Source organism: Pleurodeles waltl, chromosome 10, assembly GCF_031143425.1.
Source record: "Pleurodeles waltl isolate 20211129_DDA chromosome 10, aPleWal1.hap1.20221129, whole genome shotgun sequence".
NCBI classification, from domain to species: domain Eukaryota; kingdom Metazoa; phylum Chordata; class Amphibia; order Caudata; family Salamandridae; genus Pleurodeles; species Pleurodeles waltl.
The window spans coordinates 449,242,118-449,266,943 of NC_090449.1; the positions used below are offsets into that span (position 1 = coordinate 449,242,118).

Here is a 24,826-nt window from a genome sequence, read left to right on the forward strand (position 1 = left end):
AGCGGTGGAACGACCTACGGGGGAAGGTGCGTTCCATGGTATCCAGGCACAACATCGCGGTGCAGCGGACTGGCGGCGGACCCCCACCTCAACCCCCAGAATTTAGAACATGGGAGGAACAGGTCTTGAACATCCTGCATCCTGAGGGCCTCGCAGGAGTAGGCAGAGGAATGGACTCTGGTAAGTCTCATCTTCACTACTTCATCCCCCCCACCCCACCAGCATGCCAACTCATACCCCCACTCTCCCCCCCCACCACCATCACACATCCTCATTGCTAATGTCTCACCATCACAACCCACCCATCCCAACACCAAACCCTGCATGCCACCACAAACCATCGACAGCCATCACCTAAGCATGCCCACTGCACATACCCATCTCCCCCACAAACCGCCGTCACAACAGCCCCCACAAAGGAATGCCAGCACTGGGGTACACGGGCACCCACCCATTGCACGCTATGGCACACACAGAAGCAATAACCATACTCTTATACCCCTGCAGGACCCGAACGCCACCACACCGCCCAGGAGGGTCCAGAAATGTCCATCCCACCCCCAGAAGAGGCCCCCAGTGATGACAGCAGCTCTGTCTCCCTGGACCCAGATGACCAGCCCGGCCCATCGGGGACCTCAGGACAGTCGGTTCCCCTCAGACAGCCACAGGCTACAGCAGACCTACCCCCCTCTGGGAACACCAGCACAGCACCCACCCAGCGGGCCCATGCCTCTGTCTCCAGGACACGTCAATCAGCGGTGTGTCCACCACTACAGGGCACCCAGGTTAACCCACCACCCCAACAACAGGGACCTGGGGGCAGTGGTAGTGGACACACGGTCCAGGGGACAGAGGCCCAGGGAAACAGGGGAACTGGGAGGGCTGCTGTGCGACAGGGGGGGGGACAGGCCCAGGAAACCCACTCTCCACGAGGCCCTCACCTCCATCATGGGAGCATACCACCACTCCCAGGAGACGATGGCGACGGTCCTGGCCAGGTTCCAGGAGATCCAGGTACTGCAGGAGGAACAGTTTATGGGGTTCAGGGAAGAACTGAGAAACATTAGTTGTGGCTCTCAACCAGATTGTCACCACATTGCGGGACCATGTGGCACCACAAATGGCCCCTGTCACTAGCATGGACCAGGAACAGGCTACCACCTCCGCCGGCGCTAGTGGACAGGAGGCCCCGACACAGGAACAACCGGCCACCAGAACCCCACCTCCTGCAGAAGATGAACCACCCCGCAAGCGGGTCCTGAGATCTCGGAAGAAGACAGAGTAGGATGCCAAGACCCCCGCCAGGAAAGGATACCCCCTGATGTCATCCCACTGTCCCACATTGTCACCCTGTCCAACCTTAAACTGCCCCTGCTCCACCTTCCACAGGCATATGGACAATGCACCTGTGAGACTGAGAATCTGGACTCTGCCATGGACATTCCTCCACCATCACCCATCACCGATTTTCAACCATGTCCCAAAATTGAGCACTATAATAAACACACTTATTGCACACAAATAATCTGGAGTCTGCCTGTATTTTTGAAAATATGTATTAGACATAAACGTGCCAAAATGACCAGTTACATTGTGATGACAACATACCACTGTCACACAGCTGTAGCCCATGGGCAAACAAAGCAGAGGTCACGCAGTGGGGCCCACATCTCTGAAATTGGAAGGGAAAGTCACAACTCTGTTAGCATACATTGGGTGAAAAGGAGAGACAGTAGAGAGGCAGGAGACTGTAAGTAAATGTAAAATGCCGGTGTTGAGTCTTACCTGTGTGTTATTGAAAATACTGCTGTATCACTGTGTCCCTGTTGTCTGTGTCGTCCTCTTCGTCTTCCTCCTCTTCACTCTCCGCAGGCTCCACAGCTGCTACAACACCACTGTCTGGACCATCCTCCTGCAGAAAAGGCACCTGGCGGCACAAAGCCAGGTTGTGAAGCATACAGCAGGCCACGATGATCTGGCACACCTTCTTTGGTGAGTACATTAGGGATCCACCTGTCATATGCAGGCACCTAAACCTGGCCTTCAGGAGGCCGAAGGTTCGTTCTATAATCCTCCTAGTTCGCCCATGGGCCTCATTGTAGCATTCCTCTGCCCTTGTCCTGGGATTCCTCACTGGGGTCAGTAACCACGACAGGTTGGGGTAACCTGAGTCACCAATTAGCCACACACGGTGTCTCCGTAGTTGTTCCATCACATAAGGGATGCTGCTATTTCGCATGATGTACGCGTCATGCACTGACCCAGGGAACTTGGCATTTATATGGGAGATGTACTGGTCAGCCAAACAGACCACCTGGACATTCATGGAATGATAACTTTTTCTGTTCCTGTACACCTGTGCACTTTCACTGGGGGGGTACCAAAGCCACATGTGTCCCATCAATGGCACCAATGATGTTGGGAATATGTCCAAGGGCATAGAAATCACCCTTCACTGTAGGCAAATCCCTACCTCAGGGAAAACGATGTATCTCTGCATGTGTTTGAGCAGGGCAGACAACACTCTGGACAACACCTTGGAAAACATAGGCTGAGACATCCCTGATGAAATGGCCACTGTTGTTTGAAATGACCCACTTGCCAAAAAATGGAGTACTGACAGCACCTGCACTAGAGGGGGGATCCCTGTGGGTTGGCGGAAGGGTGACATCAGGTCTGCCTCCAGCTGGGCACACAGTTCCTGTATAGTGGCTCGGTCAAGCCTGTATGTCAGAATGACATGTCGTTCCTCCATTGTTGACAGGTCCACCAGCGGTCTGTACACGGGAACATTCCTCCATCTCCTCGCAAGTCCCAGCAGACGGTGCCTAGGAAGGACAACAGCGAGCACAGAGTCAATCAACCCACAGGTACGTAACCACAGCTTGCACAGTACACGATTCTCTATGCATTGAATGGCTTGTATGAGTGTCGATGCAAGGCTTAGGCATGTGTGACGCAGTAGAAATTAAGCCATGTGGGCCCTTGAAATGGCGGCTGCCTGACCTGTGAAGTGCGACAATGGGATGTGAGGTCAATGTGCTGGCGTGGCACCATGTGGCGGTAGGCGGTCGGAGACCGCGGCGCAAAGCCGCATTGGTTAACATTGAACCCTATGCGTTTCAGGAGCCAATGACGAAGTGCGCCGGCGGTCGCGGGACGCACCGCCGCGGTACGCACCGCCACGGACGTGACCGCCATTTTCTATCTGCTTAATCACTCGAGACCTGATCTTCCACAGGAGAGGACCTATACTGCAAGTGCTGCTGTGACCTCGGTCTGGAAGATACAATGGCTGCTGCGACTGGGGAAAGGGCCCCTGCCTTCACTTCTGAAGAATTGGAGAAACTCGTGGATGGGGTCCTCCCCCAGTATGCGCTACTCTACGGTCCTCCAGACCAACAGGTAAGTACACTGGGAGCATGCTTTGGGGGCAATGCCTGTGTTGAGTCGGGTGGATGAAAGATGGTGGGGAGGGGAGCGATTCAGGCATGCATCAAACGACGGATGAGAGCATGTGCCACATGGCAAGGGTGGGGATGGGGGGCCACTCACATCGAGCATGCAGAAAATTATAATAATGTTATTTCTCCCCCTGTACATGTCACATAGGTCAGCGCCCATCAGAAAATCGACATTTGGCGTGCCATCGCCAAGGACGTCCAGACCCTGGGGGTCCACAACAGACGGGGCACCCACTGCCGCAAGAGGTGGGAGGACATCCGCCGCGGGAGCAGGAAGACCGCTGAGGCTCTGCTGGGGATGGCCTCCCATCGTAGGAGGGGTGCCACTCGTCAATTGACCCCCCTGATGTCTCGGATCCTGGCGGTGGCCTACCCAGATTTGGATGGGCGCGTGAGGACATCACAGCAGACACAAGGGGGTGAGTACCAGCACATTCTGCTATCTTAGCGCGCAGTGGAGGTGTCTGGGTGGGGGAGGAGGGCTGTGGGTATCCCTAGGCCAGGGCGATTTCTGTAGGCTAGGCCCCTCCGTAAGGCATGGCCCTGTGCCCCCGCCCCCCACCTCTGTAGGGTGCCAAGTACAGCTATCCATGGCCCTGTGTCATCTACGTGTGCAGTTGTCGTCCATAGGCTTGCAGGCCAAGTCCCAATGATTGAGTAGTGTACCCCAAGTGCGCGGCGTAGTGCAGGGGGCTTCTGTGTCTGTCCTCTCCGCCAACTGTGTTGCCAATGCATGCACTCAACATGTCTTTATTCCCCTCCCCCCCCCTTTTTGCTGCTCTTCCTGTTCATGTGTGCATTAGCATCATCAGGCGGAGGAGAAGTGGCATTGGAGCACGAGGGAGCTGCATCTCACATGGCCCTGGAGGGCCATGCAACCGACTCGGAGTTCACCAGTGAGACAGAGGGCGAGGGGAGCTCCACAACGGGGACACGTGGAGACATCAGCGACACAGACACGTCCTCGGAAGGGAGCTCCCTTGTGGTGGCGGCAACATCCGTGCCCACCGCAACAACAGGTACAGCCGCCACCCAGCGCACCAGCTCCGCCCTCCAAGCAGCCCCTCAGCGTTCGCCCCGTGCCCGCTCGCACACGAAGGCGGGCATCTCCTTCGCCCCAGGCACCTCAGGCCCTGCCCCAGTTACCCCTGCTGCCCTCAGTGAGGAAGTCATTGACCTCCTCAGGACGCTCATTGTTGGGCAGTCTACCCTTTTGAATGCCATCCAGGGGGTAGAAAGGGAGATGCACCGGAGCAATGCATACCTGGAGGGCATTCATTCGGGTCAGGCTGCCCATCAGCGATCGTTCAACGCTCTGGCCTCAGCACTGACGGCAGCCATTGTCCCTGTCTCCTGCCTCCCTCCTCCAACTTCTTTCACCCAGTCCCACTCCCCTGTTCCTCTGCCTATCCCAGACACACCTACAGACCAGCCTGCACACACCTGAACACCCAAGGGCAGCTCATCCAGACATAAGCACCACACATCACACAAGCATTCACACAAGCAACAGCCACATGCAGACATACCAACAGCCACTGCCTCCTCTGTGTCCCCCTCCTCCTCGTCTCCCTCCTCCCTCCTCCCTCCCTGTGACGTCTCCACTCACACTTGCATGCACAACATCATCAGCCACTACGTCCATCACCAGCACACCCACCAGAACACTCCGCACACGTGCAGTCACCACCCCCACTGCCATTTACACGTCCCCTGTGTCCTCTCCCAGTGTGTCTGTCACCCCCTCTTCCAAACCACACAAACGCAGGCAGCCACCCACCCAACAGCCATCCACCTCACGACAGCCTCTGTCACAAGCACCTGCACCCAAAGACACCACACTTGACTCTTCTACATCCACATCCTCTTCCTCCACTCCCATACCCACTGCACCTAGCCTTCCCACTGCTCCTAAAAAGTTTTCCTGTCAAAAATTAACCTCTTTCCATCACCTGACCCACCCCCTCTATCTTGTAGAGTCCAATCAGAACCTCAGCCACCACAACCCCTGGACCTACAAGGACCATAGTACAAGGATATTGGAGGCCACCACCTTCAAGGGCAGCTACATCGGCCAGCAGTAAAGGGACAGCCAGCCCACCCCCTGGGAAGAAAACCAAGAAAGGCAAGGCCCGGCGCGAGAGGGCAGAGACGGCAGCCTCCAAAGGCACTACCCTGGCACCAGCAGGAAGTGGGGTGCCACCTGGCACATTTACAAAGGGAGGCAAGGGCCACAGAGAATCACGGAAGGATGGCAAGGGCAGCACAGCCGACAAGTCCGGCAGCAGGTGAGCTGCCCAGGAAGGCCCCACCAGCCCCATTCCGGGTGTGAAGGTGGACACCCACGGGCCAGGGACTCCAGCACAGGAGGGCCCCGCAAGCGAGAAGTCGGATGGCGAGTGAACTCCATATATTGGCCGGATATGGTGCCCTGGAGACACATGTCAAGAACCGCTGAACAGGGCCCTTCAAGACACAACACCGCTGAACAGAGCCCTTCAAGACAAGCACGCTGAACAGGGCCCTTCAAGACAAGCACCGCTGAACAGGGCCCTTCAAGACAAGCACCGCTGAACAGGGCCCTTCAAGACAAGCACCGCTGAACAGGGCCCTTCAAGACAGGCACCGCTGAACAGGGCCCTTCAAGACAGGCACCGCTGAACAGGGCCCTTCAAGACAGGCACCGCTGAACAGGGCACCGGCGTCTCAAGAACCGCTGAACAGGGCCCTTCAAGACAAGAACCGCTGAACAGGGCCCTTCAAGACAAGAACCGCTGAACAGGGCCCTTCAAGACAAGAACCGCTGAACAGGGCCCTTCAAGACAAGAACCGCTGAACAGGGCCCTTCATCTCAAGCACCGCTGAACAGGGCCCTTCATCTCAAGCACCGCTGAACAGGGCCCTTCATCTCAAGCACCGCTCCGCTGGGCCCTTCATCTCAAGCACCGCTCCGCTGGGCCCTTCATCTCAAGCACCGCTCCGCTGGGCCCTTCATCTCAAGCACCGCTCCGCTGGGCCCTTCATCTCAAGCACCGCTCCGCTGGGCCCTTCATCTCCAGCACCGCTCCGCTGGGCACCGCCGTCTCTGCACCGCTCCGCTGGGCCCTTCATCTCAAGCACCGCTCCGCTGGGCCCTTCATCTCAAGCACCGCTCCGCTGGGCCCTTCATCTCAAGCACCGCTCCGCTGGGCCCTTCATCTCAAGCACCGCTCCGCTGGGCACCGCCGTATCTGCACCGCTCCGCTGGGCCCTTCAACTCAAGCACCGCTCCGCTAGGCACCGCCGTCTCTGCACTGCTCCGCTGGGCCCTTCATCTCAAGCACCGCTCCGCTGGGCCCTTCATCTCAAGCACCGCTCCGCTGGGCCCTTCATCTCCAGCACCGCTCCGCTGGGACCTTCATCTCCAGCACCGCTCCGCTGGGACCTTCATCTCCAGCACCGCTCCGCTGGGCCCTTCATCTCAAGCACCGCTCCGCTGGGCCCTTCATCTCAAGCACCGCTCCGCTGGGCACCGCCGTATCTGCACCGCTCCGCTGGGCACCGCCGTCTCTGCACCGCTCCGCTGGGCACCGCCGTCTCTGCACCGCTCCGCTGGGCACCGCCGTCTCTGCACCGCTCCGCTGGGCCCTTCATCTCAAGCACCGCTCCGCTGGGCACCGCCGTCTCAAGCACCGCTGGCCCATTGGCAGAAGGGGCAGGCCCGCATCTGTGTCGGGCAGGGCTGCACGAAGCACTCTGGGCACCATGCCTCCTCCAGAACCAGTGGAGTCTGTAATCCACTTGTGAGACTGTGACTTTGCACTCCCCAGGATGTAACAGTGGGCAAGCCACCCACTGTAGAGACTTGTGAGACTGTGGCTTTGCACTCCCCAGGATGGCACAGTGGGCAAGCCACCCATTGTAGAGACTTGTGAGACTGTGGCTTTGCACTCCCCAGGATGGCACAGTGGGCATGGAGGCCCCTCGTGGATCTGGCGTCGTGGACTCATGTGGCTGAGGTGCCTCCCCTTCCCTTCCCCCTGAGGTGCCTGTAGTTTTTCTATGGCTTTGCCCATGTGTTGAGGCCCATTGGCCCACGTACAATGACTGGAACCCAATTTGGACAGGACAATTTACATCTGTGTATATAGTTATAGATGTTGGAATTTATTTTTTTACTTACCCTTACAATATATTTGAATTTCATGATCATTTTATTTTGTCTTTGCATTCTTCCGGGGGGTTTGGGGGGTGTCACTCTGAGTTGTTGCTCTGCATTGATGTGTAGGTAGTTGTGGGTGAGGGTGGGTGTGTCGCGTATGTGTGTGCCCGTAATCTTTTCTCCTCCCCCCTCCCCTGTGTCGTAGGTGCAGTACTCACCGTTGTCTTCTGCGCCGGCGTTCGTGCTCCTGGTAGAGGAGCAGGTAGACAATAGCTGGTAGGATGTGTAGTTCTGGTTCCATGCTGTCCAGATTCCTCGTGGAGTGTGTAGAGGTGAGCGTTTTCCCGTTCGTAGTCTGTTTGCGCCGTGTTTTTATCGGCGGGGCTCCCGCCCCCGAAAAGGTGGCGGATTGGTGAGTTGTGATAGGGTGGGCGGTACATTGTCACCCGCCTATCTGTTGGCGGTGACCGCCGCGCTGTTTGTTTGTCCCGCCGTGGCGGTCGGAGTGTTAAAGTGGCGGTCTGTGTTGGCGGTTTCCGCCAGGGTCAGAATTCCATTTGTTTGACCGCCTGCCTGTTGGCGGGTTGGCCGCCGCTTTAACACCGACCGCCAGGGTTGGAATGACCCCCTAAGAGTTAATTTGGCCGGGGAACGACACATGGGATCCCATCTCCAAAAATATCCTTAATGGACTAAGCTTCCGCCCCCTGTTGCCACCGTGCACAATTTCCTCACCTCATGCGCGCATCATTAGTACTCCACCGTGCAAGTATGCTAAGCCCCAGTCAGCACAATTGTCCACCTCAGGGTCACAGTGTAGAGCAGCTTGCCCTTGACGAGCAGAATGACAAGGTATGCTTAGGTTCTGTTTGGGGTCATTTCCATAACACTCGACGATGTAAGACGAAACTGCTTCAAAATTGAATGTATTCATAAAGAGAAACCATTCTGGGGAAGCTGGGAACACAGCAGCTGACCAGGAGGAATCACGTGTACAAAAACGTTTAACCGTCCGCCACAGAATTCACGACTCCACACCAGCATTCTCCAAGGAATGTCGCAAGACAAACGCGCTGTTGCAAGCTGGCGTGGAGCCCAAAATACTACACAGTGCTTAGTGAACATGTGCCCTGCTAATCTTGTCGTGGCCTGGTAGATGTCAAAGACAGGCACTCCTCATGCTAACACAGTGGTGGCAGCCATGGCCAATGCACCGCAGACCTTAATGCAGAGGAATATCCACCTCAACATAGTTCCTTTCTGCAACACCTTCCCTTCTTTTCCCCAAATATCACCACAAAAAAGTTTCTCATCAATAGGATGGTCTTTGGAGCAATCAATGTTAAAGATTAACGCTCTATCAGGGTCCAGCTACTGGATTGTCTCCTTTTTTTAAGGGTGAGGCGGTGCAATGAATGCTGGGAGAGTGGTAGAGTGGTACAGTGCCCAATGTTAAAAGGAGTCATGACTTTTGGCAAATAGGCTTCCCGGGTCCTCAGCACCAGTTTGCCCTGAAAAAACTCGATGTAAAGTGGCTGGATTTCATCACTTCAACTTGTTGCATGTAGTCTTTAGGGTGGAAAGATGCAGCGAGCAACTGTGCACTGGCTTGAATGAAGTACATATGAGGAATGTAAGGTCCAAAGTGAGGTCCCATTTCAGCATCACTAACAGTTTGAGAGGTAACATATGAGTCATATCTTTAGGGAAATGCATCACAGCAGGTGATTTTAAAAAAAAGGAGTTTGTCTGGCAAATGGTGACAGGTCAAAAGCGTGGACATTATGTGCTCAGTAGTGTCCACTGTGTAACCTTGCTGGGCCAAAGACAGAACAAATAAAATTATATCTGACAGTTTGGCATGTAAAGAATCTGTCTTGGAGCCTCCACACCAAGCCACATATTTATCCCAGTGCCCGGAGTGCCAGTCATCTGCTGCCATTCAATTTCCATGCAAGTGAAGATCCTCCCGAAGTGGTAGCCTGATCGGAGGGCAGATGCTCATACTGAGAAGTTCTGGGTACCACAATCTCCTGGCCCAATCCAGAGCTCCCTGGATGACTTGGACCCAGGTCAATCCCGATCTTTTTCAGAACACCTGGCAGTAAAGGCAGAGACTGCAAGGTGAACAGGAGTCCCATATTCCACTCCAGCCAAAATGCATCCGCTAGTGAGAGCATTCACAGTAACTTCAATGTGCAAACGTTTGGAAACTGCACATTTTTGCTCGTGGCAAAGAGATCTAGCTTGGGTTCTCTTCAGTCAGTAGATGCCTTGTACCACCTCAGGGTGCAGATGTTACTTGTAATCTGCCACGACTCACCATCTGAGTTTGTCTACCCTGGCGTTCAAAGATCCTGCCTACCAGATGGTTTACAATGACGGAGATGCCCTGACGTTCCAACCACCTCCAAAGGTGCAGAATCATCTGCCACAGGCACCTGGACCCCACTCCGCCCCACTTGTTGCAGTACCACATGTCGGTGGTGTTGTCTGTGAGAATCAGTGCTATCCTTACGTTGATAGATGGCAGGCACGCATTCAGAGCCAGACGAATATCCTACAGCTTTAGCAGATTGATATAGAGCTGGGTTTCCAGATGGCTTCCTCAGCCCAGCAGTGGCGCATCAATCACCATACTCAGCTCTGGGTAGGGAAGGGAAAGGGACCTGCAGCAGGTCAGACTGCAGTTGAGCAGCCACCATTGCAGATCTTGTGCAGTCTCCTCTGAAGCTGGAGGACATCCAACAGGTTTTCTCATGTGGAGACCACTTAGACTTCAGAATCCACTGCAGAATGTGTATATGTCTCCTGGAACAGCCAACAAACACAATGCAGAAGGCTAGCAGGCCAAGAAGCCCAAGAGCTGCTCTCACCTAAGTCTAGGCCTAACACTGAAATAGGTCCATCACAGCTGAATGTCCTCTACTCATTGTGACAGTGAGAAGGCCCTGAACTGCACTGTCAAAGTTAGCTCTAAAAAAAAGGAGCCATCTTTGAATGAGTCAGATGTGACGTTGATTCATTGATCGAGAACCAAAGATGTCAAGAGGTTCGCTGTTGTATTGATGTGGTCCCTAATTGTCTGTGATGAGCCAGCCTTCAACAGCCAGTCACCAGGGTAGGAGAAAACTGTAATCCCAAACCCCAGAAGATGACCGGAGACATTCACCATCAACGACTGTGAGACTGCAGGATGGGTATATTAAAATGCATAGCCGGCAGGTCCAAGGCTACCATTAAGTCATCCACACCCATTTAGTCAGAATCGGGGTAGTAAGAATTTTTTTAATTTGTCCTCCCACATCAAGGTATTCAAGAGGTTAATGTCTAAAATAGGCCAAATCTCTCAATCCTTCTTCAGCACGAGGAAGGAGCAAGTGTAACAACCCATCCCTATTGCAGAGTCCGAAGCCCTCTTGATAGCTCCTTTGAAAAGTAGAGCTTGTGCCTCTTGCAATAAGATGGATAGGTGCTCCTTTGGGAGCTGCTCTGATGTGGGAGGAAACTGTGGTGGGTCAAAAAGAAACAGAAGGTCACAGCTACGCTGAACGATCCAGAGGACCCATCTGTTAAATGTTTTGGATTGCCACCCTACGGGAAAGTGTTGAATCCTGCCTTCCAGTAGGTGATTGTGATGCACTAAGGGGAGATTAAAGTGGCTTTCGGCTGATGTTGCAGAAACAGACTGAAGATTGATGCCCATTGGTGACCTACACATTGCCTGTGGGATCCCACTCTCAGCCACAAAAAGACTGGAGTGAATGCTGGACCTGACGTTACCTGTATGCTAACCCTCTGGAGTAGCCTCAGAGAGGCCAAAACTGATGATGAAGCTGTCTGGTACGAGCCTGGAGGCCCAAACAATGCATCATTGCCAGACATTCCTTAAAGCATTCTAAGGTGGAATCAGTTCTTTTGCCAAATAGGCAGGCTCAATCAAAAGGCAGATTCATAAGGGATTCCTGCACATCTCCTGAGAAACCTGTGGATTGCATCAACACATGGTAATGGAGCACCTCACTAGTACAGACTGCTCACTCCAAACAACTGGCGGTATTCAGGCTGGCACAAATCACATACTTGCATTCTGACCATCTTAAATAATGTGTGAGTCAAGAAGACCCTACATTCTTCTTGGATTGCTAGGAAGATCTTGCTACCCATGTCCCAGGACACGTGTATATCCACCTATTAGGCAAAGCATGTTGACCAACACCAAGGCTAGACTGGCCGAAGGGAACATTATTTTTCCAAATGTCTCATTCCTCCTTGACTCCCAACTCAGGGGGAGTCATCAGGAATGAATTAGGATTCACCTTGCTGATGGAAGCTTGGACTACCAAATCCTCAGGAGTAGGATGCTGCGTACAAAAATCAAGATCACTGGGTGCCAGTCTGTAGCGTCTGGCCACCTGCCTGTTCACTGGTGGGCAAGAGCAATATTTAGACAAATTGCCCATCAGAATGTCAGTTAGAGCTTTGTTGAATAGGAGTAATGGTGCAAAAAAGCATGGTTGCAGGACATCTGTAAGGACATTTGTCTTAACCTCAGCAGAAGTCAACTGTAGATCACGAGCCTCAGCCGCACGTTGAATTACTACAGCCATGGAAGCAGTCTCCTCCATAGGAGCCAAAGGGGAGAAATCAACCCTGTATCAAGGGAAGTCAAAGCCTCCTCTAAATCCAAGTATAAGTGATCATCATCATAACATATGGGTACATTATTCCCATTGTCACCTGGTAGTAAACTCTGATCAGATTTGTAACCAAAAAGGTGATGAAGCCTTGGAAGACGTTTCCACTGTAATGAAGGTATACTGTCAAAATCAGCTTGTACTAGAACCAGCTGTGATGTAGTGGAGTCGGAGTGTGATCAAGTTCAGGACTGAGATGGATTTGGCACAGGGTCAGACTTCCGAGTTTGCTCCTGCTCTCCTTTCGGCAACATTGGTATTGGAGTCAATGAAAGAGGTACCAGCGCTGGTCTTGGAGCTGAAGTGGAAGTTAGCATCTGAGTCGTGCAGGTTCCAGGGGCTCAGATGGCGCCAAGGGTGCATGAAGTCCGCACGGTCAGATGTTCATAGTAAACCACAGCATTAGTTGTAGTTGTTGCAACTTCAGACATGTCAGCATTCAATCGATCCCTCCATGGAATCTCTTACTTGGTGTAAAACTGGTGACACCATCAACTGGAAAAAAAAAAAAAAAGGGAAAACCAACTTATCTTCAATCACAAGGGTAGAAACTGTTCCTGCTTTTCTGAGTACATATGAAGGAAAGTATTTTTGGCCGTTTTTTTAACTTTTTCATTTTTTTACATTTTGCATCCAGTTGAATTAATTATAAACCAAAAGATAATATCTGGCTTGTTCTTTTATCAAAAACCTTTGTACTTTATCATACTTCATATGTATTTATGTTTGCATTTTATTTACATTTATACAATGCTTTAACAACTGTCAGATTTTATGTATTTATGTTTACGTAATATTAGACCTATGTGCTTATTCGTATGTTAGTTTAATATACATTTCACAAGACTCAAAATAAGTAATTTCTACCTACAATTTCAATTTGGTGATTGTCAAGAATACCGTGACAAACTCAATTTTAGTTAGGAATGCATTAAAATTATCGTTTGTAATGCAATTGTCATCAATGTGAGATAGTGTCTCGGGATCTGGCTTTAAGATCTCCATGGTGTATGCTGCAACTAGGCAACTGCTATTCTTATATCCCACATTAGTAACCTTTTAAAGGGGCACTTCTGCCCATTTACGGAGAAAGTGGTCAGATACTCGCTTTAAGGTGCTGTTCTGGCTAAAAAAAAAAAAAAATGAAATATCCAGGGCTGTTATATTTCTTTGACACCAGCTCTGTCGTTTAACCCATACTGTGAGCATTTTTAACTGCATACGTACGTGAGTTTAAAATCTTATAGTCTAAAACTATCTTGTAGGATCGATCAGGCTTTAAACCAGGAAAAAGAGGGGAATTCACTGTTAAATTACTAGATACTATAATGCCTTGATATTTTAAGTGGTGTAATTTTGCTTTTATGTCTCGCTTTGCTTCTGGCTTTAGAAGATACTAAGCTTGAACTGTGGCTCATTCCTCTAGGGAAATATCATGTGGAAGAGAATCTTTATCCCATCTCGCCTGATTTCAGTACAGGACTGAGGCTTGTTTGGGAGATCTCTCTCTTGAATATATTCCCAGAATATCCTCGGGTATTAAAGAAAAGGCCACTCATCATCTCCGCTCCACAGGGCGCTTCCCTAATGAAGACTGGAGGTCAGTCATCTTCTGCAATTATAATGTCATAAGCTTCAGATAAACCTGGGCAGAATACCGCATTTTGTTTGAGCTATGTCACCCTCAATTTGTATTTTAACATTATAAACCCTATTCGGAGGACTTAAATGCTTATCTGAAGTTCAACTTGGTTTTACCGCCAGAAGCTCCTGGGGAGTGTGATGCAGTACTGACACTTGGGCTGCACTGTCTAGAAGTACTGTCGCCTAAGTCCTGTACTGTAGAATTATTTGTTTGTATATCATGATTTTTTAACTAGGCCAGCTTCTTTCTTCTTTCTGATGTGTGTCAGAGTCAGGACCTTTCTCTCCCTTTTATACTAAGCTCGGTTTCACTTACTGTTTCACCTTTCTTCTTGCTATATTCGTCTTTTCAACGATACTCGGTCAGTCCACGTTGCTCTATTCTTTTACCACCAAAGTCATGGGAAGAAATGCTATCAGCACATTGATATTGACCCGTCTTTTGTATTTTAGTATGGTCCTTCAAATTGTAAACACCCCCACTGGACTACTGAGTTGATGTATAACCAGTCTGTTTTTTTCGGACTTACTCTGTTTCTTCTCAGCTTCCGGTGTTTTTTCCTTAGCAGATCCCTCAGTCTCACCATGGGCTTGGTGGCATGGTTTAACAACCTATAGCCCTAGGGTATCACTGCCCTCTGATGTATATGTTTCTTATTTTATTTTTGGTAATTCCTGTTCACAATCCTTAACAGGAATCATTGCACGTCTGAGGCAGACAGCCAGAGCTGCTGTTCTCCTTGAATGTTAATCAGAGTGGTCGATGAAACAATTTCAAAATTCCCCGCTAATTTCATCCCCAGATCGAGAGCTGGTGCAGCTCCACATTCATTTTGCGCTTGTTTCAATACATCTGAAAGAACCACTTAAAGAGGGTATGAAAATATACTTCCCCAGGTGTTCCATTCCTCTACAGGTGAAACCATTCCAAGGGGAAGACCCAGTAGGATTTTATATTTGTCTTGTGGTGAGGTATGAGGATCGAATGCTTCCAACTGGTTGGTCTTTCAACCAATCCAGAAGGCAATTTTGTGACGTTTCACAGATATTTAATCAATGATGGCATTGATAGACTGTGGGCTGAATGCCTGTGCAGCAACCTGTCCCTGTACTGCAGGGCCCTACAGAAGCTTGTTTGGCTGTGTACATCTTGTCATACATATTGTCTGGGGCACCTATCTATGGAAACTGTGTAGTTTAATCATCACATCGTTTAGTGGTACGTTACTCTGACTAGGTTTTGGTGTATACCCAGCCTATATCGGACAGGTGGCCCTGTCACTACTTGAAAGGATCCAGTCTGACATTTCTGTGCGTGTGTGGTAGCAAGCCATTAAATCAATTTTGGTGTTCAAGATAGGTTTATGGAACATCCAGGTCATGTTATGCTCTGTAATGAACAGGTAGGGCTGCATCTTTCTATGTAGGAAAATGCCCTGTGTTGGCATCTATAGAATCAATCTCTATCCATTAACAAAAAGTCTCAAAGGCGTATGCAGCATATGTGCTTACCAGAAATGTGACCACTCCCCCATTGTTAGGGACGCTCCTGTGCTTTGTAATGTAATTTACTCATATCTCAACAGGAGCCGCCACTTTTAGTGAACAAACCCCATAAATAACTGATTTAAAATACAGAAAACCACACATGGGGAAATTCTCTTTTTTATTGTTATGCTTGACTAACCTATAGTAAATAGGGGTTCCTATTTTATCTCAAAGAGGCAACCAAGATTACAACAGACGTCTCCATGTACTTGTCTTGGTTCTTTTGATTGCGCTTAGCCACAAACTACTCAAAAGTCGAGAAAAATCCGAAAACTGACGTCGAAAGACAAATTATACAAATTCTGAGTTTTCCCTGATCTACAGGAGACAGATTTCTACCACGAGTGCAAAAACGTGGTTCAGTGGACTATGATGAAGACAGAATACCATTTGAACCACAGCCTCATCACTAACCCACAAAGCGGTTCTGTGCGACAGTGACATCAAATTACTTATCATCCAGTTGAAGTTTCAGGGGCACAGTGGAAATCCAAAACCTTTATTTTAAAATACTTAAACTGGTACTTAGAATGTGCCACACTGCATGAAAGTATGAAAGCAATTATGTCACAAGCGGAAAGAATCAAATGAACATTTCCAATACGTTTAGAAAATCCATAGTACTCTGGCTACTGTAAGCATTATATTGTTTTTCAGTCATAGAAAATAAAATAATGGCATACCTGCTGACAACCAATGCAGGGGTCGCTTGGAAGAGTTCTGCCGAGAAAAATAGGTGTTCTAGGTGAAAGGACACTCTACTATGTTCCATCCAAAACTCTCCAACTGAGAGTGGCTGATCAAAACAGTCTGGTGTGACCTCAGGTGATAACCCTAGAGCAAAGACCTCACCTAATCAAAGGTCCAATCTTGGGACTTTATATAAGGTTTGATAACTGCCTTTATCTCATATTTAAAAATAGGACTCGGAGACATGAGATCCTTAACAGACTAAGTCACCAGGAAACAAAGTGAATCATCTCTATCCATATGTTGATTTTAAGCAGCCATTACTAAAACAATGATTCCTGTACGGCAATGGGCCGTGTTATAAATGTGAAGCCTGTCATGGAAAACAATAAACAAGTGAGCAGTTGTGAGCATGATGTTTACACATTCAGCTAAAGATATGCAAGCGAGCAAAATGCAGAAAAAGGCTTAACTAGACCAACCAAAAAGGAGTCTGTCACAATGTTCATGACAAGAGTACTGCCCTGAGCCCAAGGCACACCTCATGTAAGTCCGTAACCCACATCTGTTTTCCTACAATCATTCTATGTTTGGAACCCTGTAGTTTCAGGTGAGAAGACTGTTCTCTTGCGCACTGAACTGGGAGACAGGGTTGTGCTTATATGTAGCTCCGCTCTGTCGCTTCCAGGGTGGAATAAAGCCAACACAAGAGTGGAATGGTGCATGCTGGTAAAGCGGAGGAATCATGTTTAGAATTATACATCAGAAACTATAGTTTTAGTAGTCTAGTGCTGACAGCGTCCTTATAAGGCGTGGTACATTTGGTTTTACATTTTGTGAGGGTCGGGCTTCTATTAAAATATAAACATTGGCAAAAATAACAGCACTGACTTTTTAATGTGCAAACAGAGTAATGACCACATGCAGGCAGACTTTGTACCACGTTTCTGTGCCACCTCGGCATGTGCACTTGTTTTTTATTCCCAAAGCCTGCGGTGCTGCATTTTGCACAGACTTCGAACAAAGAGTATACAAGCACATTTAAATGCATTAGCATCACTGACTTTGCTAATGTTTGGTTACCTTTACAATAAGAGCGTATACACCATTTCTACACCCAGAAGCGTTGTGTGGTACTCTGTCAACTTCCGAAAATAAAGCATTGGTATAAACCAGCTTGGTATTGAGCAGTGTACAAACCTATATTGTGGCAATATGGTAAATGGCTGGAACCACTGGATAAATATGTGCATTAAAGTGAGTCCCAGCCACACTGTGCCACAGGAACCAAGTTATACTCTGCTGGAGAGCCCAGAACAAGTGTAAAACCGGTTGGGTTGCTTGTGTTCCGGTTTAGGGAGAACCTGGACTGGCAGTTCGGGCTTGACTGTTCCCATGAGGAACAAGTTCGAGACTAATTTACACATGGGTGGGTCCAAACTGAGGTGGCATGCTGTACGAAAAACGATGGACTGGGATGCAGACCAGAGTGATAGCGAGTGGCTGAGATTAATTCAAGCATTCGATCCATTAATTTGTGGATTTTGATTAAAGTTATGGTCATCAATCAAGGGCGCATGATGGTCATTAGCTTGCTTGGAATATGTAGTTAGGATGCAGTGAGGAAGTCTGAATTCACAATAAACTAACTAAGGCAAGGAGATAACATTTCGCAGTTTTTTACATAACAATCTAACACTTGAAATGATCTAATCCATTCCATGGCCTGGGCAAATGTCAACCTCAGCTTCAATTTATTTTGTCTGATCAACAATAGTTCTAGGTCTAAGGTGTCACAAACCAGAGAGATTGGAGGATGGCTACACCGCTAATACTCTAAGCTTCAACTAAATATGCAGAAATGATACTCCAGGGCCTACTAAATCAGCATAAAATATGTTATGCAGTTTCGGCATAGTGTGGCATAAACTGCACACAAAGCTTTATAGCACTGCCAGTGTCTTGGCAGTGTCTCCCTGTAAATGGATCTTCAGTGGGGAAAACTTGTCTTTCAACTTCTACCAAATCCCCGTGTAAAGAGTCCAAGCCCTCCATGCTATGAATATTCTAGGTCTAGCTTTGCAGATTATTACAAGGGAGTTGCTGTGCACCTGCAAATTGGTCCTCAAGCATGCAGAGGTAATGTGGCACAGTGTTCACTACCCAGTGCCCAATGTGTGCCAGTTTGTGTTCCCCAAGTAGATGTGCCAAAGGACTTGGGCTTTTCCAAATCTTTTGCCCCCTGTCCGAACCCCTTTCAGAGGGCCACAGGGCAAGCGGGAGATATCATGACCAACATTGGTGATTTATTACTCCTGATGTCCCAGGGCCTACCCCTTTGTGGGTCCTGAGCAACTGGGCCAAGTACCCCTCCAGCACTTGATACTCCATGTTAACCCGGGACGAAGAGTCCAATGCTTGACAGGGGAAAAGGTGAGGTGAAGGGAGAGAAGGGGGTTCAGAAGTAGATGCCACATATACACAGACTCAAGACTCAAAATACATCCAGCCACCACAATAAATGTTCAGCCAGATACAAGCTTTTAGGAAAAAGTAGTATTTATATGTGAACACAATTTGAAATGCAACCTGCACAAACAATACACACAGCTCTCCGAAAGTCGTCACACTAGAACTCTCCCGGCACAGCCCTTAGTCCCACTTCTCTGCGTAGTAGCAGTGGTTATTCCCATTTACTGTGGGCAACATTCAGGCTAGACTCCACTAAAAGTCCGAGGGCTTGATTTAGAAGCCGGCAGAGGGGAATACTCCATCACAAATGTGATGGATACCCCATCTGTTAAATTACGATCTAATTCTATCCTATGGGGATCATATATGGCAGACAGGGTACCAGTTAGGCTTTTTCATGGAGTATTCCCTTCGCCAAGATCTAAATCAGGCCCTGAGTCTTAAATGTCCCACTATGGCTTTTTAGGAGTCCAACAGTTCTAGCGCTATTGCGCTGTGAGGCAGAGTAAGTTCCTAATGAGCTCTCAGGCACAGCAATCAGTCTTACCAGCTTCTGTTGGCAGTGTGATTAAGAAGACCCCAGGAGCGATCAGAACTTCGGCGTTGAGGTGGACTGAAGCAGCTGCCGGATTTGAGCTTTAGCCTTGTCGCTGCAGGCCAGAGGTTGGTTGCCTGAGGCACTCCACTGAATGGCAGAGTAGGCTCCACTGATCCCGCTGGTATATCGGGTGCAGTCACTTGGCTTCCATTGCTTCAATAGGGGCTCCAGGCAAGCAGATCAGAAACCACTGCTTCCTTGAGGTCACATGATGCTCCCAGCAATGGCTCCTCTTGCAATCAGTGCACCAGGGCTACGGACCTTGCTCTTCACAGTGACCTCCTCTGGCATACAGGCTTGTTGACTTTAGGAGGCACACAGGCAACCACCTGATGGCTGCAACAGCAGTTTTCTCAATGGAAGCCCCCCCCCCCCAGATCCCTATTCGCACCCCTCTCCAGCACATGGGGCACCCAACTTTCGTCTGCATATGGGCAATGGTCCAATCGGTCAAACAGCAGCCTTCTTCGTGGTGGCTCCCTCTAGGATATGGGGTAGCTAACTTTTGTGTACACACGGGCAATGGCCTAAATGGAACAGCAGCTTTCTTCGTGGTGGCTCCCTCTGGCATTTGGGGTTACCGACTTTGGTCTGCACATGGCTAGCAGCCCGATTGCTGCAACAGACACTTTCTCACACCTTGCTAATAAGATCCAATTGCCAGGGTCCCCCAGTGAACTGCAGTCCCAGCAGGTGCTCTCCTCCCCCTCTGGGGGTCCTCCAGTCTCTACAGGCAGCCACTGATTCTCCAGACTTCAGGGTAGGTGGTCTTGCTTGCCCTGGTTGATGTCCCTTCACCCAGCTGGGAGACTGGTAGACCTACATCCCCAGTCTTAGTCACATAATGCAGAATTCTAGCTGAGCTTCTCCACGACTAAGTACAGCGCACTCCGAGAGCTTGACAGTTGACAGCTTGGGAACTTTTAGCACCTGTTTTTATCATTTATTTCCAGATACAAAAGTGATTTTGTGGCTCATGCTTTGAAGTTCGTATTTGAGGGGACCCTACTTTGGAATGGCCATTCCTCTGTCCTGTTATTTGCCCAGGAAGCAGTCTGTCACAGCAGGATCAACTCCAACCATGATAGCCCCACAACACAGGTCATGAGAGTTACTTATGGATCACAACTTCATGTCAGCCTCTGTAATACATGCCTAACAGAAGGTTACAAAACCCCCAGCCCTACATTTTTCTGATTCCCTCATCAGTCCCATCTCCTTCCTGAAATGTGCCTAGGACCCCATTGACTAATCACCTTTTCGCAATTAAAGAGCGATTTTCAAGTGCACAGGACAGTCTGGGTCTCTCTTCCTCTAATGTGTGTCGCTCTTAGGAATGTTCAATCCAAAATGTGTCCAAGGGGACTCCTCCACTTCCACATTCCCCAAGACCCTGAGCTCTGAATATGAAACCCACAGGCCTCCATGTATTGTACCACATAGGTTTTTGGTTGGGGGTGGTAGTGCAGGCGTCCGTCCAAGGGTAAGTTAAACACACACCAGCGAAACTGTACATGAGTGGGCCATTTGGCCCCACTCCAGTGACAAAAGTAAAAAGGCCTATTTATACTACTGATTATCAGTATAAAAACACAGCGTGCTGTCACCACCACACTCTTACTACTTAGCTCTTTGCTAAGGGCAGCCGCCCTTTACCACTTATGAGGGTACTGCTTTGGGCGTCCCTCCCACTGTAAGCAAGATCTCAAACTGTGAGACAGGACTTGGTCATGACGCAAAATTATGATCTGTGTTAGCTCATTACCAAAAATCAGCACCAGGGATCCAGATATCATTGCAGCTGGAACACTCAGGACAAGAGTGCATGCATGTCATGAGAGTGTCCCAACAATCCCTACGTGGAGTTAACATACATCAATATATCACTTACGTAGTCAAGACAAATCTAAAGTGACAAAATTGTTAAGAAAATAAAAGAAAATTGACGGTTTGCTGTACATACCTTTAAGGAGCAAAGATAATATGACCTATACATTGCTTGAAGCTAGGGCAACGACATTTTTGGTTATAATGTAAATTATATTTCATTGTTCAACTGCGATGTAGAGGCTTAACCGAGGGGCAGTGCATGACTGTAAGGAGAGTGTTGCAAATGTCTTGTGCAGACATTGAAATGGTATAGATTTTTCTTTTATCAAACAAAATCAGGGACAGACAGGATGTGTGGCTGGTTCCGGGTTAAACAAAAAAGGATGGTTGTGTAGAGGTGCCTGGCTTAAGGAGAAAGAGAGAAATACGGTTCAGATTTTTACATAACCTTACCGACCTGTGCTGAGGACTGTGCGGCAGTCCTCAGCATATTTTGCAGTCTTAAAGACTGGAACACTGTCTCTCTATGAAATGAAGCACCCATCACCGGCTCAGACAGTGGTATCGGATTTTTACACTTGTGTAAATCGTTTTGGTGATAAACCAAGTAACTTTGCAAGGAATCCTGCAAGTGAAGTCTGCATGCATTTTTATTACATGTGCCGTTAATAAGGGGGGGCCTGTAAATGTATAACACCAATCCCATGTTTGTTCTGTGACTCTTGAGGGTGATGTGGTAATGTCAGTGAAAATCAGCCTAGGTGCAGCTACCGATGTGTGCACGTTCTTCAAGAGTCTGTGTATGCACGTTCTGATGATAGATTGATCACTCTGCATATGCTGAAACGGAGTTGATCACTGATGACGTGTGCAGATGTTGATGTTAGAGTGGCCAATACTGGTCTACATACGTAGCTTATCATGGTTGAGTGGCCACTTTCTCTGTATGTGCAAATGACAACCTCACACACTTATGTTCCCACCATTTCCATCTGTTCTTAGGAGAGCCCCACCATTCTTATAAAGTTTGCTACTTGTTAAACAATCCCCAACCTCCACCCACTTTTATTAAACTTGGAACCAGCCTCCTGTCCCTGCATTATGTTAATTGCTGCAGCTGGCCCTTTCACTTGGCACTCAACCAGCCTCATTGTCCCTCCTATTGTTACTATATTTCTTGCAATATCGGTATGCTCTATCACAGAGCCAGCCATACAGGTCCTCACATCTTGACTTTCGAACATCTTGCCCTTTTCCATCTGTCTTTCTGTCCTCAGCCAACTTGCTTTTCAAACCAGTCTTTGTCAGTCCTACTAGATTTTGGTTCACCAGTCCCATGCGCCTACTCTCTTGTATAAGGCAAAATCATTACTCACCCACAGACCATGAGTCAAGAGATACCATGGTCGGTTCTGCCAAATCTTGGGGCCCAGAGAGGTCAAGCTCCTCCTTTGGAGTTATCTCCGTTATGATAATTGAATGAAACATGTTAGAATCTGTTAAGGGGAAACATAAAAACAACACAATAATGAGAACAAATCTCAATAGTACAACTACTTTTATCCCTACAAACAAATCCGAGCCTATTTCCACTTTTCTGCCCAAATGAGCATTAAGCCTCCCAGCTGCCAGTAAAAAACATAGAAGACAACTTAAGCAATGCTGTGTAGTGTGTTACATCTTTAACCGTGCCCCCAAGGAAAATAGATCAAGCACATAATCTAGGATGCCTCTAGCAGTCAAGCAGGTGTTTCCATATTAGAATTAGAAAAGGTCTGAAGCCTGTAGCCTTCTAAATTGCTCTTCTGGCCAGCCAGCGCTACTCTCTAAAAGCACGTCCTGCTTGGATGTTTGGATATGTCAACCACTTCCATGTCAATGTGATCTTCACATTCAACCACAAAGGAGACTAAGGGCCTAATTTACAGTTTGGCAGAGGGGTTGCTCCATCACAAACTTGACAGATAGTCCGCCTGCCGTATTACAAGCTCCACAGGCTATACTGGAATTGTGATATGGCAGATGGGATATCCATCATGTTGTGACAGAGTTACCCCCTCCGTCAAACTCTAAACCAGGCCCTTAGTCTTCATCACAGCCTCCAAACCACAGAAAGAGAAAAATACACTCAACCCTCAGGAGGGATTAAAGAAGTTTGCCCATATTGGGAGACAGATAGATCATTAACAGTGGGAGATGAATAAGCTCAACCTCAGGAGAAAGTACAGAACCACACTCACAAAAACAGATGGTGGAGCTAGCCAAAAGTAAGATAAAAAGAGACCTCACCCACAAGAAAAGATAAAAGAAGCTCTACCACAGATTTACAGAAAGGAACTCACCCTCAAGGTGAGATACAAGAGGTCGCCCAGAGGAAAGGATAAAGGAACTCATCAACAAGACAAAATAAAATTATCTAATCAAAGGATAAGATAAAATGAAGGAGCTTACCCACCACAGGAGATAACCTTTTTTACCCGCATGGGGACATTAAGCGATCATCCACAACAGAAGATAAGTTATCTCTCCACATAACAGGCCAGACAAAGAAAATAGACAAGGGTTTCCTTTGAAGTAGCATTAACAAATGCTTACCAGAGGGAGAGACACTCGCCACCAATTGGGTGCATGGCACAGGCCTCTTGCCTTGGTGTATGCGCTGGTGGCTTGTGAGATTGGATTTGCGGTTGAAGGCACGCCCACAGGTATCACATGTAAAGGGCTTTACTCCTGAGTGCACATTTAGATGCCTTTTGAGATTAGCCTTGCTGTTGAAATTGACACCACACTCAACGCAATCAAAGGACTCCTCCTCTAGATGAGAAGATGTTTTGATCCTCTGCACCTTGCTATAAGGACGCCCAAGAAGCCTTGGACGTCCAGGGCCTCGTCTGATTTTGTTTGATGCTTCTTTTGTTGACTTCTCTACATTCAGGGCTTTGCCAGACATTGTCATTTTCTCCAGATCGTCCTCTGCAGACGGCACCTTGGACAATTTGTCTTGCATCTTCTTCCATGATCTGTTCCCTGAATAAATAAAATTAATAATTTAGAATTACATTTCTAAGCTCTATGTATAGTGTAAGTTCTGGAGAGACTTCATGGCAAGAAGTGGGCATAAGAGGGACAGTAGATCTTGGCAGTCCCTGAGCCAAAAATTTAATAAGGTCTTTAAATATAGGGTCTCTTACTTCAGAGTTCTACAATATCTAAGAACCCCCACATCAGAAATAATACGCAGTAATTTAATCAAAGTTCACATATCTCACTTTATCACTGTAGTGAAGGTAGGCTTGTTCAGAGAGAACTACTATCTGCCACTCTCCCCTTCTTAAAGAGCAAGGCATCAAAGATTATTTGATATACCGCCTGCAAACAGACATATGCTGCTGGAGTAAGGCAGTCCCAAATTCCTCTCTCTTATAAAGGGTTCTATGATTTCCTCTAGCTCATGAAACAGGCTGCCAGATTTAGCATGTTTCTGAGTGGAATGCCATACCGGCAAGACAGCTCTTGTAAATAATGATAGAGGGGGTTTCTAATGCCCTATTACCAATGTGCTATCCTGTTCTCCTTTTAGCCATCACAACCCATGCACCAATGTTTTGTACTTTCTGAAAGATTGGAGCTTTTCATATTTACTGTCCTTTCTTACACACTTCAATGTGTTTTTTTGTTCAACGACCAACACTTGTATTACATCTGTAACAAAATGCACCACACACTGGTATGATTTTAATGA

At 48.4% G+C, this 24,826-nt stretch overlaps 1 protein-coding gene across 6 annotated transcripts in view; it reads right to left on the minus strand.

Annotated features, from left to right (window-relative positions):
• LOC138261605 (zinc finger protein 605-like) overlaps window positions 1-24,826 on the minus strand; it is a 396,374-nt gene that overhangs the window by 215,469 nt on the left and 156,079 nt on the right. For all 6 annotated transcript variants that reach the window (XM_069210711.1, XM_069210713.1, XM_069210716.1 and 3 more), the window contains 2 exons: window positions 23,680-24,111; window positions 22,461-22,580 (listed from right to left, as the gene is read on the minus strand). In XM_069210711.1, coding sequence (XP_069066812.1) covers window positions 22,461-22,580; window positions 23,680-24,111 — 552 coding nt within the window. The remainder of the gene's footprint in view (window positions 1-22,460; window positions 22,581-23,679; window positions 24,112-24,826) is intronic.